At 42.6% G+C, this 16,532-nt stretch overlaps 1 protein-coding gene across 2 annotated transcripts; it reads left to right on the top strand.

Moving 5' to 3' along the window:
* Positions 1 to 920: 920 nt before the first annotated feature.
* Positions 921 to 4,911, top strand: LOC21402233. 2 transcript variants are annotated; one of them, XM_024171661.1, is made up of 8 exons: positions 921 to 1,173; positions 1,400 to 1,526; positions 2,307 to 2,382; positions 2,480 to 2,552; positions 2,814 to 2,909; positions 3,083 to 3,133; positions 3,355 to 3,717; positions 4,378 to 4,911. In XM_024171661.1, the coding sequence occupies exons 1-8, from the start codon at positions 1,111 to 1,113 to the stop codon at positions 4,711 to 4,713; spliced, it is 1,185 nt and encodes a 394-aa protein (XP_024027429.1). In that variant the 5' UTR covers positions 921 to 1,110; the 3' UTR covers positions 4,714 to 4,911. The 2 variants fall into 2 exon arrangements, with proteins under 2 accessions (XP_024027429.1, XP_024027428.1); XM_024171660.1 differs by having other exon boundaries at positions 3,355 to 3,771.
* Positions 4,912 to 16,532: the final 11,621 nt, after the last annotated feature.

Raw genomic sequence — 16,532 nt, 5'->3', positions numbered from 1 at the left:
GGCTCTTTTCTTCTTAAATAAATAGGGGAAAAAACAATAATTGGGGACTAATGTTTGAAATTAAAAAAGTCTGTTGTTCGAATGTAATACTGAGGGGGATACGGAAAAGTATACTAATTTTCTGCCAAATCTTTCCAATACAAAGATTATTTAGTTTAATAACAATAATTATTTTTTGATTAAATTGTTTGTTTATAATAATTACAATTTTGATTAAATTGTTTAATTCTTTTTGTAAAATTTCAATTGTAAAAGTGTCAAAATTATAATTTATTATTTACAATAATTGTAGGAAATAACATGTTTTTTAAAGGATTTGTAGGTAGACAACATATTTTCAAAAGAATTAAAGAAATATTTAAAACAATTGAAGTAAATAACATATTTACTAATAAATATTTATTTATCTGATGTAATATAATATTTACTGGTAACATTATATTTATTAATAAATAATGTATTTACACTCAGTAAATTGACTAGTAAATATACTATTTATATACTGTTTATTTCACACGTCTTAAAAATTATTTTTTTTAAAATATGTTATTTGTCTTTTTCATCCTTTAATAAAATTTAAGGGTAATTTAGTATCGTTTGTAAGAGATAAAACGAGAAAACCTCAAGCAAAAAAAAAAAAGAGATAAAACGAGAAAACTCTCGTTCTTGCTTCTTGGTAGGGTGGTATACAAATTTTTCTCAATTTTTTTTCAATTATGAAAAGAGAAAATTATAGATTTTATAATTAAAAATTAAAAATTTTATTTTTTTAGTACCTAACTCATTAAAAGCATTCTTTTTAAAAAATTATATCCCTTAACTAATTTTAATCTAAAAAATAAAAATATATAAACTAATATTAAATGATAAAAATAAAAAAAGAGCTCGAAGGTAATTTAAAATTTTTCCTTACTAAAAAGGAGAATACTTCTTTGGAGCTTTTCAAACAAGTCCGAAACCTATGTAGCAAGCCGCGACTATTTTAAGTCCTACGTTTACATTTCAGAAGCGACGATGGCGTGATTCGTGGCTGCAACCTTCGGCATCTTTTGAGTTTTGACAATCAAAATCCTCTTCCACAGAAAAACAGACAATACGAGCACGCCAGAAATGGCGGAATCTCAACACCCGCGACTAATCCTCCACAATTTCCTCTCCTTCCATGAATGCAAGGTTGGTCCCATTTCTTCAAAATCTTTCCATGGGTTCCTTTTTTTTTTTTTTTTTTTTTTTTTTTTTTTTAACGTATCGAGACAATAGATTGGCCCTTTTTTTTAAAAATTTTTTCTGTTTTTTTTTTTTTTTTTTTTTTTTTTTTTTTTTTTTTTAACGTATCGAGACAATAGATTTATGGTCGTGAGCCAAGTGGGTATTTGTTTATTGGTTTGTTTGTTGTCAGGAACTGGAATTTATTCACAAGAGTTGCAGTACAGTGGGTTATAGACCCAATGTCTTCTCAACGACTCTTTCTCATCTTATAGCTACCAACTCTTCTCATCTCGTGATGCCCTTTGTTCCCATTAGAGGTAAAAACCCAAAACCCACTTCTTTATTTGGTTTGGGTACCTTTGGAATTTACCCCCAAATGCATTTAGTACTTTACTCTTGTAAAAAAGAGAAAAAAAAGGGGGTACATTTCAACATAAATTCAAATTTTTCTCAAGGAAAACACTGTAGCATAAAGGTTTTAACTGCGATTCGAACTTACGAAACGAACTTAATTCTTTATGATGGAAAGGGTGTATTTGGAACGTCTGCCCTTTGAATTTTTCACAGTTGGTAAGTTGCTTTCTAAAGTGTTAATTTTGATGAATTTTACTATATCTGAGTTCAACAAAATGTCTAAAACGATGAGAACTATTAAAATTTACACGTTACGCGAGCTTGTTTGAATGAAGATATTGACGCTTCAAATGACAGTTGGAGAATGTTATGTCACGAGGGCATTTCCTTCTAAATTTTAATATCATTCCTCAATTTCGGGCACCCCCGCAGTAATATTGGAAAGTAATTTGTCTCAACTATCAAATCAAGGTTTGGAGAAAACTTGCCAAATCCAAACAAAATTCAGGGAGCAAAAGTGCCAAAACTACTGACGATAATGAAATCTTAGCGAAAGGTCTAGGAAATTATAATATCAAGAATTGAATGGCATCACAAAGTACTTCAAAGTTTAGAGAGTGACAATGTGACATGGCTATTTTTTTAAGCAATGTGCCAAGGGAATTATTGTTTGATCTACCATTTTTTTTTATGAAATTGTTCCTAAAGAAGCTTCCGTTTTTAAACCTGAAACCATGGAATAGAGAGGCTGAAGGAGAAGGTAGAGGAATTCTTCGGGTGCGAGTATGAACTCTTTGTTGAGTTCACCGGTTTGATTAGGTTTGTGCAGTATACGCAATGTCTTTTCTTATCAGAAGTGCATCAATGAGTTTTCTGTATTGAAACATGGTATAAATACCGTTCATTATACATTCAGCTGGAGTAGAGGAGCAAGTATCGGGTGGCATAGCGATGACAATAGGCCTTATCTCAAACAACGCGATTTTTCGGTGCGTATGCAACTTGTCAGACACATTTCACTAACACTACTCCTTTTTGTTTAGTCATTGTCTCCTCTGGTGTCTCTTTGATCTCTTTGATCATGATCTGTCTGTTTAAGAGATGATTTTATCCTTTGTATCGACAGTTTGCTCCATTTCTTTCTCTATGGTTTCTTCCTTTTACAATATATTGTTCTTTATCGCATTTATGTCTATTTTGAAAAATGTTACTCAAGTGTTGACCGTTTTCATTAATTCTGACTGGAAAAGGCAGTTTGTTATTTGAACAACTATGGGGATGATTTCAATGGTGGAATTTTCCACTTCCAGGACGGAGAACCGCCAACTATTATACCGTCGCGTGGAGTAAGTAGGGATACTTAAAGGTTTCTGGAAGTCTTTTAATCTACTGCGTGTTATTAAAATTGGAGCCTCAAAACTTTTGTCCCGTGGAAAAACTAAAAGAAATATCTAATATCCCCGAAATTTTCTTATTTTAATTGATTGACCAAATTTCACAAAGCACTTTTATATTTCAGGAGGTTGTGATATACACAGCTGATAGCCGCAATGTTCACTCTGTTGATGAGGTATCTCTCTCTCTCTCTCTCTCTCTCTCATGCATATATATTCTTACACACTTGCATACATCAGGAAATATATTTATGGTCAGGAAATTATTTGCACATCATAATTGGCCAGCAAGAAACTCCACATTTCCGTCTATTTGATGTCTTTAAAGAAGTCGCTTCTGGATGTGAAGTACTTTCTAAATTCTATATTTCCTGTTGCTAATTTATTTTATTTACAGATTATTGAGGGGGAAAGACTTACTTTGGCATTATGGTTTAGTCGTGATAGTTCTCATGATGAGGATGCTAAACTTCTTTCTCTCCTCTCAGAAAACTCATTACATTGTAGTAAACTCATTTCATGGCTTCCAGTGCCCGCATCCAGTAATATGTACTGGTTTATTCTGGGCAATGCTTCTGACGACCAGTCAGGTTTCGACATATGCTGGGCAAGACTGCATGTGCTTGGATTGGACATACTTTATTCTCCAGAAAATAGCTGCGACTCTGATATCTCTGAGTTATTGGTGGAGCCGCTGCGATTAGCAAGAGGAGATGAATTGCTTGAAATGGAGTTTGCAAACATTTTGCACGCACTTCAGGTATTGAAGCAATGCTCGTTCATAGGTATTGTAACCACTGAGTTCTTGCTAAAGGTTTGAAATTCTGAATTTTAGCTTTAAAATTTTCTAATTTCAGGGGGCTATATACCTTAATCTATTATGTTTTTCATCCTTTCTCTATTTTAGTTTCTCCCCTTATTCCCTCTTGTAGATAATGTGAAAGCATGTACAACTTAGAAACAATGAAAGAAGGTCATGCCTATTTGACAGATTTTACTCGTGGATAGTCTCCAACGGATGCGCTGAGATATTAATTATAATCCTTATATTGATACCAATGCTTAAGTTCGAGTAGTTAGGAATCTATTTTGTATATGTACATTCAATCCTTAATGTTGGGAATATAGGCATGTTGTCATTTACCCTCTCTCTCTTAAACTCTTAAGAGTTGCTCTAAGCTGTCTTTGTTCGAGCAGGGTTCTTAGTAAGGTACTAATTCGAGGTCAATTTTGCACCTTGAACTGATATTCCTGTTTGATGTAACTGAATTTACCATTGCTCAATACTACTTTCCGGCCACCGTCCTTTATTCATCACCGTTTTATTAAGTAATCAGAGAAGTAATTCATAGTTAAATTGTGTTTGCCTCAAAATTTTGATCTTTTATCGTACAACCTTTCCTTGCATCATGTTGAACAGGTGGTGCAATACTACTGTTGGAAAGCCTCTGAATTGGAAACCACCACCAAAGTGGAAGTAGAAACAAGCAAAGTCATACTACTATCTGAATCGCAGCAGAAAAGTATTAGTAGCCTCAAATCTTTATTTTCAAAGGATGATCATCTAGCGGAGACGGTGTTCGGTCGTGCGGCTTGTGGCGAAAGTATGCGACTGTACTTCAATTGGGAAAAGTTTGTTGCTGCTGTTGCTATGTGGGAAGATTATGTGCGCCCGTCGTATGAAGGAATAGCACAAAGCTTACCATATTGGAGAAAACAACAATCTATTTTCAATGTTGCTTTCGATGGGAAGTAAACGGTACGATCTGTAACACTACTTCATGAAAATGTAGTAAAAAATATCTTCTTATGCATCCACTTGGATTGTCATTAGTTATGTGTAATTGTGAGGAAGATTTTCAACGAGAGTACTTCTCAAAGGTGCAAGGAACACGTTTGATTTGAATGACATGTCGTTTTTTAACTGTGTTTATGAAGAATAACGCATGTCGTTTATCAGGGAGATTTTCAAAAACTTGTAGCGTAATTTTATTTTTATTTTTATTTTTATTTTTTGTGTTTGTGCTTGCAAGTGAATGTCAAGTATCATCCTATAAGGATTGAGTTTTAGATAAGTTAAGTACTATAAGTTTTCGCAACTTAATTTTATCGAAGCAAATCGAATTGGAAATGATTGAGAAAATTAAATGAAAATTAAACTGAAATAACTAAACGATTGAAATAAACAAATAGACGATTTTATGAAATGCAAATTCAATAGGGACTTGACTTCACTCAATTCTCCCTACGTTCTTCCCATTTAGTAATTGCTAATAGTTCCAATTAACCTCATTACCTTTCCCAAATGTCAAATGAGATAGGCATAAATATCTAAGTTGATATCCCTATCTAACTCATCTACTTAAAAACTCATTAAGCTCGCCCTTATCGATTATTAAAATGCCAACGGTCTCCCGAACTCGAAAACGTTGCGTTTGGTTCAAGGATTCGTGTCATGATTCGATTCATGATTCGTGGTTCGCTATAGTGTTTTCTCTCACAAAAAATACACGTAAATCGAGAATAGTTTTGAATCATAATTTTGAATCCATGAACCAAACGTCCTATGTATTTTCTAATCCGATAAATGAATCAATCTCTCCCGATAATTAAAATCATAAATCAAAATCAACTAATTCATTTCCCATTAATTTAGAAGCATTAAACAAAGAGAAATACAAATGAGTACAGAAACTAGACCCGTTCTTTTCGCTGATTCGAGTTTAGAATTCGAGTTTTGCTACAGTAAAAAGCTCTCAGAAACAGTCGCATTTAACTTTTTTGTTACAGTAAAAAGCTCTCACATAACATCACATCTCAACTCGAATTAAAAACTTGAATTAGCGAACCGAACGGGCACTAGATTAACAATTAACTAAACAATCCAAACATAGTTCAAAAAAAGCTATTTCAAGCCCTAGAAAGAAATCTAGCCAAACACGCACAAATCCATAACCAAAATAATGAAGAATTTCATAAATGAACACAAGTTCAAGACAATATCACAATTACAAATTTCAACTAAAATCAAGGTAAAGGAGGAAGAAGAAAAACTATGATCAGATGGTCTTCGAGACTCGAATCCTTCAAGAATCCTCCAAAAATTTTTAGCCTTCAAAGCTTCTCTCTCTAAAAATTTATGCCTCTCCATCTTTCTTGGGAATTGTGTCTTTCCTCTTCTAGCACCCCTAGAGTTTTGGGCTTCAGTGGCTACTTAAAGCACTCCACATTGGGCAAATCTCGACCATCAATTTCGTACCAAGGGGCTAGATTAGTCCCAAAATTCCTTCAGCGTGGTAGGGGAGCTCGGTTGCCCGCGCAACCGTCTCGGTCAGCAAACTTTGTGCGCAGCGTTGCCGTGCATGCCTGTTTGACCTATTTCTTTCATTACCCACATAAGTTTAACCTAGCCATTTCATTTATTTTCTTTCACTAAACCTATCACTAATAGGTATGTTTGCATCATTGCATGAATTTGAAGATTGATTATTGAGAGCACGAATGAAAGTGGGGTGTGTTGACGGTGAAATCTCGTCAACAGAAATAGGCCGGGTCACCTCTAGGTACCCCGTCGGATTACCGGCTTGATATTGACTGTATACTCAATTTATGCAATGAAGTGTTTGTTGTATTTTTAGAATGATGAGCAATATGAGAAGAAATGCTTGAAGTAGAAGAACACACGAAATTTATAGTGGTTCACTCCGTTAATGAAGAGCTACATCCACTATAGTTTTATATTTCTTTTGAGATTGTTATAATTTACATTAACTGTTGTTCTCTCATTTTTTCTCTCTCAGGAAGCGAACCCCTTTCCTGTATGGGACTTTGCCCCTTTTATAGCCGAGATTCCTTCATTGGGTGGGTCTCCTTTGTAGGCAGAAGCACTCAAGTGGTTTGCCTTTCTAGGCCCAGACTGTAGCCCATTAATCACTTTACGAACTGTTCACTCAGTCAATTAGTCTCCTATTACGGCTTTGTGCGTACTTGTAACCATTTTCTGTCCCCCGTATGGCGGTTTAAGGGTTTGCATTTAATGCCTGCACTACAGACATCCCTCATTTCTGCACGCAACTTGCGATGTCAGGTTTTTCCCTTTTGGGGTATTTCTCTCGCCGTCTCTATTTGCTCAGTCTAGTTGTCTTTCTTGGCAATTGATTTTCTCCTGAAGGACTTCCATCGTAAGGTTGACGGTACGACCTGTCGTTGTCATGAGGAGTCGGCGTCCTAAGTTGGGCTCCCTTTGCAGCAGAAGGAAAGGGAGTCCCCAGCGTCGAGGGTTGTTGCCTTTTGAGGAAAAGCAATGCCACGTGTCACACTGTTGTTCTTTCACGCGTCATTCACATTTTCCCACACAACAGCTGTCCCCAGGTTGAGGGTTTCTTTCAGACAGCCTCGAGCTTAGGTTCGGTCGTACCTTCGTGCTTCGGGTGTGGGAACTTGATCTCGAGCCTTCGTCCGCAATGATGGTCTGGATGCTTCGGATTTTTTTGAGGAACGCAACCGTCGCGTCGGTCACTTCTCCATACTGATGTGAAGCCTTATTTCGAAAGGGCGAACGTGAGCCTTTGGATTGCGCCCATTCATTTTCCCGCCTTTGTCTGCTGTCGTCAGATCTGGGCGAGATGCCCCTGCCGTTGGATTTCATGAACTTCATCAAACGGTCAGGGGTCGAGGGCTTGCTTCCCCTTAAATACCCTTCGAACTGAGGTCACTTTTCCAAACACTTTTTAAATTGTCGTTATTCTGCCGGAATTCTTCCCTATAAATTCCAACCTGCATTCCTTGCCCTGTTCGGTACATTGCGAAGCCGTCTCAGTTCCAGACTTTGCTCAGAATCCGATTTACCGGCAAGCCTCACCATCACCCGTTTTTGTATTATTTTTACGGGCTTCTTATTGAATCGTATGCATGTGTTGATGTGGTGGATAGAGACTTACTCTCTACTTTATTTACCCCCATAGGATAGTTCTTTTTCTGATTTTTTGGTTGACTGTACGCTTCTGGCCCCTAGGTTTTGATGAACCTTGGTTACCATGAATACTCGCCGTTTCCATTTTTACATGAATGGTCAACGTCATGTCGAGGCATTTGAGCAGTCGTCGTTTAGAATGATCATCTTTTTCCTCTTACTCTCGACTTTAGGATTTTGACTTAATTCCTTGTCTTTTTCAGAACAATGGCCCAAACCCTCCCCCCCATCGAGAGGATCCTTCCGCCGTCCGACCAGACTCCCCTTCTGTGGAGGAGATTTCATGGTCATCTTCTTCTTCAGGCGTCGACTCTTTACTGAGGGAAGTAAAAGACGCTGAGGCCGTGTTTGGACCAGGTGATGACTTCGGCGATGAGTTCGGTAGTGTTGACCACATAATAGACGAAGTGGTTGACAGAATTCCCTTCACGGGTGGCAGCGTGAGTGGGGTTGCTGCTTCGCTGGTAGATGCCCTCCTGGCTGCTACGAGTGGAGATCTGGACATGCCTTTCTTTACGGCCGACATCGTGGCATCGAGGGTTCGGAATAAGGACATTATCCAGGCTGTCAAAGAAGGCTGCATTGACGGGAGATGGTTCGAATACCTCCTCCCGGATATGCATTTCAGGACTAGCATGTCTCCGACCGGATACCTCCCCGTTTATACCAGAGTTGTCACGGCGGGGATGACCCTTCCAGTTCATCCCTTTGTAAATGACTATTGTCATTTCTATGGCATCTCCCCTGCTCAGTTGGCACTGAATTTTTGGTACTGCTTTGCCGGCGCCTGGATTTTGTGGAGTCAGCGGTTTGATACTGATCTTCCGCTGGACGAGTTTAGATTCATGTACAGACTGTGCCACGTTGCAAGGTGCAAGGGTGGTACTTTTTGAGTGGGCATGGGAGATCTCAACCCAGGTTCGGCAAGTTAATATTGAGTATACCCTTATCGTCACATGGGTGAAAACTTATGTTTTTTATGATACGTGGGTCTTTTAACTTTCATCTTGACGACTGCTTGCCCTGCCGAAGGAAGATGCAAGCGTCGTTTGGGAACTTGGGTGAGATTTTGACTTCTCTTATTCTTTCCCCACTTTTTTTTTTTTTTTTTATGTTGACAGTCCTTTTATCCTATAGTTAGTCAAGACCGGCCGAAACTTGCTGTGAATAGATTGGCGAGGGTTGAGCAGGCTTTTTCGTTTTCGTCCAAAGCTCGTCATATTGACACCCTCCTGACCAAGTCCAATCTTCGAGACGCTGGGTTGATTCTTAATCTTCCAGACACCACCGATCTTGACGCCGTTCGCGAATATTTCCATTTAAATGACGAAGGTAAACTCCTGATCTTGACGCCTTTCTTATTCTGGCATTGTCTATCCAAACGTCGACTATATTTTTGTCTCGTCGTTTGCACAGAAATGGCGTCTTTGAGGATTCAGCTTCTCGGTAATCAGCCGCCTCAGCCAAGCCAGCAGCCCCCGCCAAGCCAATAACCTCCATTCAAGGAAAAGGAGAAAGCCAGCTCTTCTTTCCAGGGGCCGAGAAAAAGGAAAACCACAAAGGCCCTTTCGGTGTCGGAGGTGGAAGTTCCTGCCCTGAAAAGGAGGCACAAAGAGAAGGCGCCGGTGACCGAAACTTGGACGCCGACGGTCCCAATTCTTGATGTTGCTGATGTTCCTCCGGCGCCTAGGGAACGCGTGATTATCCCGGGGGTAAAAATGATAGATTCCAACTTCCAAGTCTCGGATATTTCTAACGCCGAGATTGGGGCTATGTTGAAACTTCCCCCTCGTTTCTCCCTCGTCTTTCAGGCTCTATATGAGTCTTTTCTCAAGCCGCACTGGATCGCCGCCGCCCAGTCTTCTCTGGTTGATCGTCAGCGCAAACAGATCTCCTTACAGATTCACGTAAGCCTCGATCGAGTTGCCTTTTCTTTTTGTTGATTTCGTCCTCTGTATCTTTATTTTCTGACCTTTAATTTTTCAGGGCCTTGTCCTTGCCATTCTCAACCTTATTGATCTAGTCAAGGTTGAAAAACGTGATAAGGAGATGGACAGCGTGGAAGCCAAGCTTAACTCTCTTCTTGATGATGCCAAGAATAAGTGTTCGTCTGTCGTCGAGGAGAGGGATGTGGCCGTGGCCCAACTGAGGAGTTTGGAAGGTGAACTGGCCAAGATGTCAAACCTTCAAAAGGAGTTGGCCAATTTAACTACTGCGGTTGCGGATCTTACAAAGCGGGCAGAAATCTTTGAGAATAAGTCAGCCGAAGCTACTGAGGCGGTGAAGAGGTGTTTTACTGAAGGAAAAGCTGAGGGGAAGAAAGAAGCCGAAGCCGAGGCCGCAACAATGTTCGACGCCAAGCGTGCGGAGATCATTGAGGAGTTCAAGGCTTCTCCGGAGCTCGTCAACATTCGTACTAAGGATCTTCATTCTGTTGGTCAACAAATCGTCGATCTGATAAAACAAGAGCATCTTGAGTGGGATTTGAGCTTCCTTTATGTTCCTCCTCCTTCTGCTGATGATGACAATTCTTTCCCGCCTGGCGATGGCGATAACTCGGCGACTGGCGGCGAGGCCTAAAGCTTTCCTTTTTTTTTTGTGGACTGCTGCCTGTAATTTATATAATATTGGACTTCTTTTTATTTCATTCATTTTTTGAAGACAGTAGATTTCATATTTGCTCATTGTTTCTCCTTAGAGGAGTAATCATTTTCACCCCTTGGGGTCGTCGCCTTTGTAAATTTCTTGAAATTTACAAAGTATTCGCCTCTCTTCCTTGAAGGAGTCGTCGTTGGCTTCGCCCCTTGGGGTCGTCGTCTTAGAAAATCCCTTAGAATTTTGTTAAGTGTTCGCCTCTCTTTCCTTTTTGGAGGAGTATCTAATTTTGTCCCTTGGGGTCGTTATGTCATTTTTTAGCGATCCGTAGACCTGTGCCTCCATGTCTGTTTAATATACATTGGTTTTTTAAGCAGACATGTTATTAAGGGGTGGATTCCTTTCTTTCTATAAACACATCAATTTATTTAAATTGTAAAAAATATACAATTGGGATGCGTAAGAATTACATACACTATTGGTAGTACAGCCTTAGCTGTTCTGCATTCCATGGGTGTTGAATTCTCTTGCCGGCAAGGTTTTCCAAAATGTAGGTGTCAGGACGTAACATTTCCCTTATGCGGTAGGACGCTTCCCAAGTTGGACCCAGAGGATCAGTATTTTTTGGGTTTTGTACTCTGCGCCACCCTTTTTAATACTAGGTTTTCCGGGACGAACCTCCTTTGTCAAACTCTCTTGTTGTAATATTGCGCTGCTTTTTGCTGATAAGCGGCGAGACGTAGTTGGGAGTCGAGTCTCTTTTCTTCCAACAAGTCGAGTTCTCCATTCATGCATTCTGTAGTGCCGTTGTCGTTGTAGACTACAGTTCTTAGAGTTGGTGTCTCAATTTCTACAGGCAGTACTGCCTCGACGCCATACGCCATGGAGAAGGGCGTTTCGCCCGTGGTACTTCGGCTCGTCGTTCTGTATGCCCACAAGACCTTGGGAAGTTCCTCGGCCCATTTTCCCTTTAGATCGTCGAGCTTCTTCTTTAGCGTATACTTTAATATTTTATAGACTGCTTCGACTTGCCCATTAGATTGTGGATGTATTGGCGTCGAGAAGTCCTTTCGAATGCCCAAGCTGCCACAGAATCTTCGTGTTGACGCATTATCGAACTGTTTCCCATTATCGGACACTATCGAGTGGGGGACCCCGAACCTGCACACAATGTTGTTCCACATGAAATTAGTGCAGGCTGCTTCCGTGGTTGTAGTCAGAGCCTTTGCCTCTGCCCACTTTGTATAGTAGTCTACTGCGATGATGGCAAACTTAAAGCCTCCGGGTGCAAGGTGTAATGGCCCGATTAAGTCGACCCCCTATTTGGCGAAGGGCCATAGATTGAGAATGGAGGTTAGGTTTTCTAGGGGTGCTCTAGAAATTGTAGCATATCTTTGACACTTATCGCAACGTCGAGCGTATTGGTATGCGTCCTTCTTAAGCGTGGGCCAGTAGTACCCTTACTTCAAAATCTTAAGAGCTAAAGACTGCCCCCTATATGATTACCGCAGACTCATTCGTGGATTTCTTGGAGGACCTTCTGGGCTTCGTTATTGTCCAGGCACCGCTGTAAAGGTGTTGAATAGCCTCGTCGGTAAAGCAAACCGTCGTACAATAAGTATCTGGCGGCTCTATACCTGATCCGTCTGGCCTCATATTTATTATTTGGTAGTTTTGCATCCATCAGGTATTGGATGAGCGACGTCATCCAACTTTCGCCTATTTGGATGATTAATGTCTTAATTATTTCCTCAATGGTCAGTCGCTCCAGTTCTTCAATAGGAACGACCCTTAGTGCGTCGGAGTCTTTTGAAGATGCTAGCTTTGCCAGAGCGTCAGCGTTGGTGTTTTCGGCTCGTGGTATTTGAAGTATCTCGTAGTTTTTGAACTTGACGAGTTCTTCCTTCACCTTCCTCAAGTACACACTCATTTTCTCGCCGCGCGCTTAGTATTCTTCTTTCACTTGCCCGACGATCAATTGAGAGTCACTGAAGATGCTGAGCCTTTCAATTTTCAAGTGACTGGCCAGTCGCAGCCCCGTAATTAGCGCTTTGTATTCTGCCTCATTGTTCGACGCCTTAAATTTAAATTGAACCGCCGAAGTAATCTTGTGGCCTTCTGGGCTGATCAACAATATGCCGGCTCCTGACCCGTTATCGCTCGACGCTCCATCCACGTAGAGCTTCCATTCTGTCATCTCGACTTCTTCTGGTGTGGCAGGAGCCGGTCTATGGAAGAATTCAGCCAGCGCTTGGCCCTTGATCGCTGCTCTTGGTACATACTTAATGTCTAACTGGCTTAACTCCGCCGACCATTTGAAAAGTCGACCAGAAGTTTTGGGCTTTTGCAGCGCCTGTCTCAACGGGTGATTTGTGAGAACCCGTATTGTGTGAGATTGAAAATAATGTCAAAGCTTCCTCGAGGCTACCATCAAGGCGAGGGCCAATTGTTCCATTTCGGTATATCTTGACTCGGCATCGAGGAGTCTTTTGCTCACATAGTAGATTGGCAGCTGGACCTTTTCTTCTTCTCTTATTAGCACGAAGCTCACGGCGTGTTGTGACACGGAGAGGTATAAGCTAAGCTCTTCGTCAAGGATGGGCTTTGACAGGATTAGGGGCTTGCCCAAGTGCTCCTTCAATTTATGGAAGGCCTATTCACATTGTGGTGTCCATTCAAAGCGCCTACTCCCTTTCAAAGCATCGAAGAAGGGGACGCACTTATCCGTCACTTTTGATATAAATCTGTTTAAAGCGGCGACGCACCCTGTCAACTTTTGCACCTCTTTCAGTTTAGTTGGGGACCGCATATCCTGCAAGGCTTTATTCTTTTCAGGGTTAGCTTCTATCCCCCGGTTACTGATCATGAAACCAAGGAATTTCCCTGATCTAACTTCAAAGGCGCATTTTCGGGGGTTCAATTTCATGTGGTATTTTCTCAGTACACCAAACATTTCACCCAAATGGTCGGTGTGTTGGGTGGCCCTGACACTTTTTACAAGCATATCGTCGACGTAGACCTCTATTGATTTTCCAAGCTGTTGAGCGAACATCTTATTCACGAGCCTTTGGTAGGTAGCCCCCGCATTATTTAGGTCAAAAGGCATTACCTTGTAGCAGTAGAGGCCCCTGTTGGTTATGAAGGATGTGTGCTCATCGTCGGCTGGATGCATGGAGATCTGGTTATACCCGGAGTAGGCATCCATAAAACTCAGCATTTCATGTCCTGATGTGGCGTCGACCATTTGGTCTATCCGAGAGAGTAGAAAACCATCCTTTGGGCAGACTTTGTTGAGATCGCTGAAATCGACGCATGTTCTCTAACTTCCGTTAGGCTTGACTACCAACACGGGGTTTGAGACCCATCGCGGGTAATGGGCCTCCCTGATGAACCCATTGTTGATGAATTTGTCGACCTCTTCTTTTAGTGCCTCGTACCTCTCTGGGTTCATCGGTCGACGCTTCTGACGCTTGGGGGGATATGAGGGGTCAATGTTCAGAGAATGACATATGACCTCTGAGTCGATCCCCTCAATGTCAGCATGATTCCAGGCGAAGACATCTAGATTTTTCTTAAGGAAGCCCTCGACCTCAACCCTAAGTGATGGGGTTAGGTCTGAGCCTACTTTCAGTACTTTGGTTGGTTTGCCCTCGTCGACTTGGATCTCCACCAACTCCTCGATGGGTTGAGACCATGTGACCTCCTCTTGGATCCTGGGATCTATGTCTTCGACGGTGCTTTGATAAACCATCTTGGCCTCCTGCCTTCCCGGCTGGTCATATCCGCGCAGGGCATCGGAGTATGCAACCCTAGTCTCGTACTGGCTTGGCTGCTCTTCATTTCACCCACGCCATTTGGGGTAGGGAATTTGACTTTTTGGTGGTAAATGAATGTGATTGCCCTCAGCGCCTGGAGGGTTGGCCTTCCAATCACAGCATTGTACTGGGAGCCCCCCCTTATTACCACAAAAATTAGCTATTGTGGTGGCCTGTCGAGGTTTCTCTCTTGCGGTTATGGGCAACCGGATAGTCCCCTGAGGGATGACGGAGTCTCCAGTAAAGTTGTAAAACGGCATGAAGGTATTTTCTAGCTGCTCCTTTGGAATCCCCATCTTTTCCAGGCAGTCGTAGTATAGGAGCTCTACCGAGCTCCCATTGTCCACTAGGATCCGGCACACAGTATGGTTCCCGATCATGGCTTCTACCACCAACGCATCATTGTGGGGGAAGTGAACTCCGCTGTCGTCGTCCTTATTAAACGCCACGTCGGTGCTGCTGAATCTTGGTGTTTTTACAGCGGAGACACTCCATAACCTTTCCTGGTAAACCCCTCTGGCCTCGTGGGCGTAGTCCTTCTGAGATCTCCTCAAGTCTCCTCTTATATAGGGGCCGCCGATGACAGTTCGTATGACGCCGATGGGTTCTCGGTCCTCTGGGCGCTGGTTCTCTTCTTGGCGTCGACCGTCATTCTGGCCGCCGTAGCCATCGTTTCTAGGTCTCCGCTCGGCTTTGAACTCCTGCAGCCTCCCCTCGTGGATTACTCTCTCGATTTCATCTTTAAGATTGGCGCAATCATTAGTGTGGTGGCCGACGTCGCCGTGGAACCTGCAGTATTTTTTCTGGTTCCTTCAGCTGGGGTCTGACCTCATTGGCTCTGGGCGGCACAGTAGATTCCCGCGGCCGACTTGATTGAACACTTCCTCGGCTCCTACTGTTAATTCATGGTATGAATCGTACTTTTGAAACGGTCCGGTTCTCCTTTTGCCTCGGCTTTTTGGCTTCTGGAGTGTTCGACGTCGAAGCGGGCTGCTTGCCCCCACTTCCTCCACATCGTCGCTTCTTTCTATCCTGCTTTGCTAGCGTCGACCTTTGTTTGGTCCCCTTGTTTTTATTGGACCTGTGCTCAGGGTCGTTCGCTTTCGTTTCCTCGGCGTTTATGTAGCCTTGCGCTCGTGCAAGGAATTCCTTATACCTGGACGGAGGCTTTCGGTTCAGCTCTCTCTTGAAGGGGGTAATTCTTTTCATGCTAGACAATGCCCCCATCAAGGCCTCCCGGTCGGTTATGTCCATCGTGGCGGCGACAGCTTCCCCATATCTTGCAAGCCACTCTCTCAACGACTCATTTGGCTTCTGGTATATCGTCGTCAGATTCTGCTTTGGGGGATATATTTATTGGAGGGAAAACGCTTCCTTCAACTTATCCCAGCTTGAGATAGAGTTTGGCTTCAGCGTCCGAAACCATCTTCGGGCAGAGTTCGTTAAATGGTTCCGGAAGGCTTGGCACATAATCTCCTCGGCATACCCATGTAAGAGCATGTGCCCTGTGTACATCTCCAAGTGATCGTCAGGATCCCCTCGACCATCATATGGTGGGATTGACGGCGACCTGTATTTATCGGGGAGAGGTGGCGCCATTATTTCTGCGGTAAATGGATGGTCGTGTGTGCGGCTAGGCGTGATGTCGACGTTTCCCACCTCGGCCACTCGTCCTATGTTCTTTTTTAGGGCGGCGACGTCGCCCGTGAGTTTTTGCTCTAGGCTGGCCATACGTTCCATAATGGCGCGCGCTTCTTCTGCCGAGATGGCTGAGCCAGCTACTCTCGACGCCTTTGCCCTTTGGACGTTGGGTCCGCCCCTTGCCTGTCCGCATGCCTGTACTGACCCTGAGTCTCCCGGTGGGTTTCTTCCTGGGTTCTGGGGTAGTACATCGGGGTTCCCTAGGCCTCTCGTTATCCGGTCCTCGGGAGCCCGGAGCCCAACGGCCGTTAGACGGTTGCCGGAGGATTGGGAAGGTCGAGGCCTAGGATGGCCTCTATGATTTTCACTATTCCTGATTCCTTCTAGGACATGTTAGCGGTCACCGGGGTTGTGGTTTTCAGCCATGGCAGCTCTCAGCGGCCTCGGGGCGTCTTCTAGAGGCGGCATAGAGTTCCTTCCGTCCAAGCGCTCGACTACGGCCATTAGTCCACGTACCAGGTCGGTTAGAGTGGTTAGTTGGGCCTGCATCTG

Source organism: Morus notabilis, unplaced genomic scaffold, assembly GCF_000414095.1.
Source record: "Morus notabilis unplaced genomic scaffold, ASM41409v2 Scaffold102, whole genome shotgun sequence".
Lineage (NCBI taxonomy): Eukaryota > Viridiplantae > Streptophyta > Magnoliopsida > Rosales > Moraceae > Morus > Morus notabilis.
This window is presented reverse-complemented; position numbering and strand designations above follow the sequence as displayed.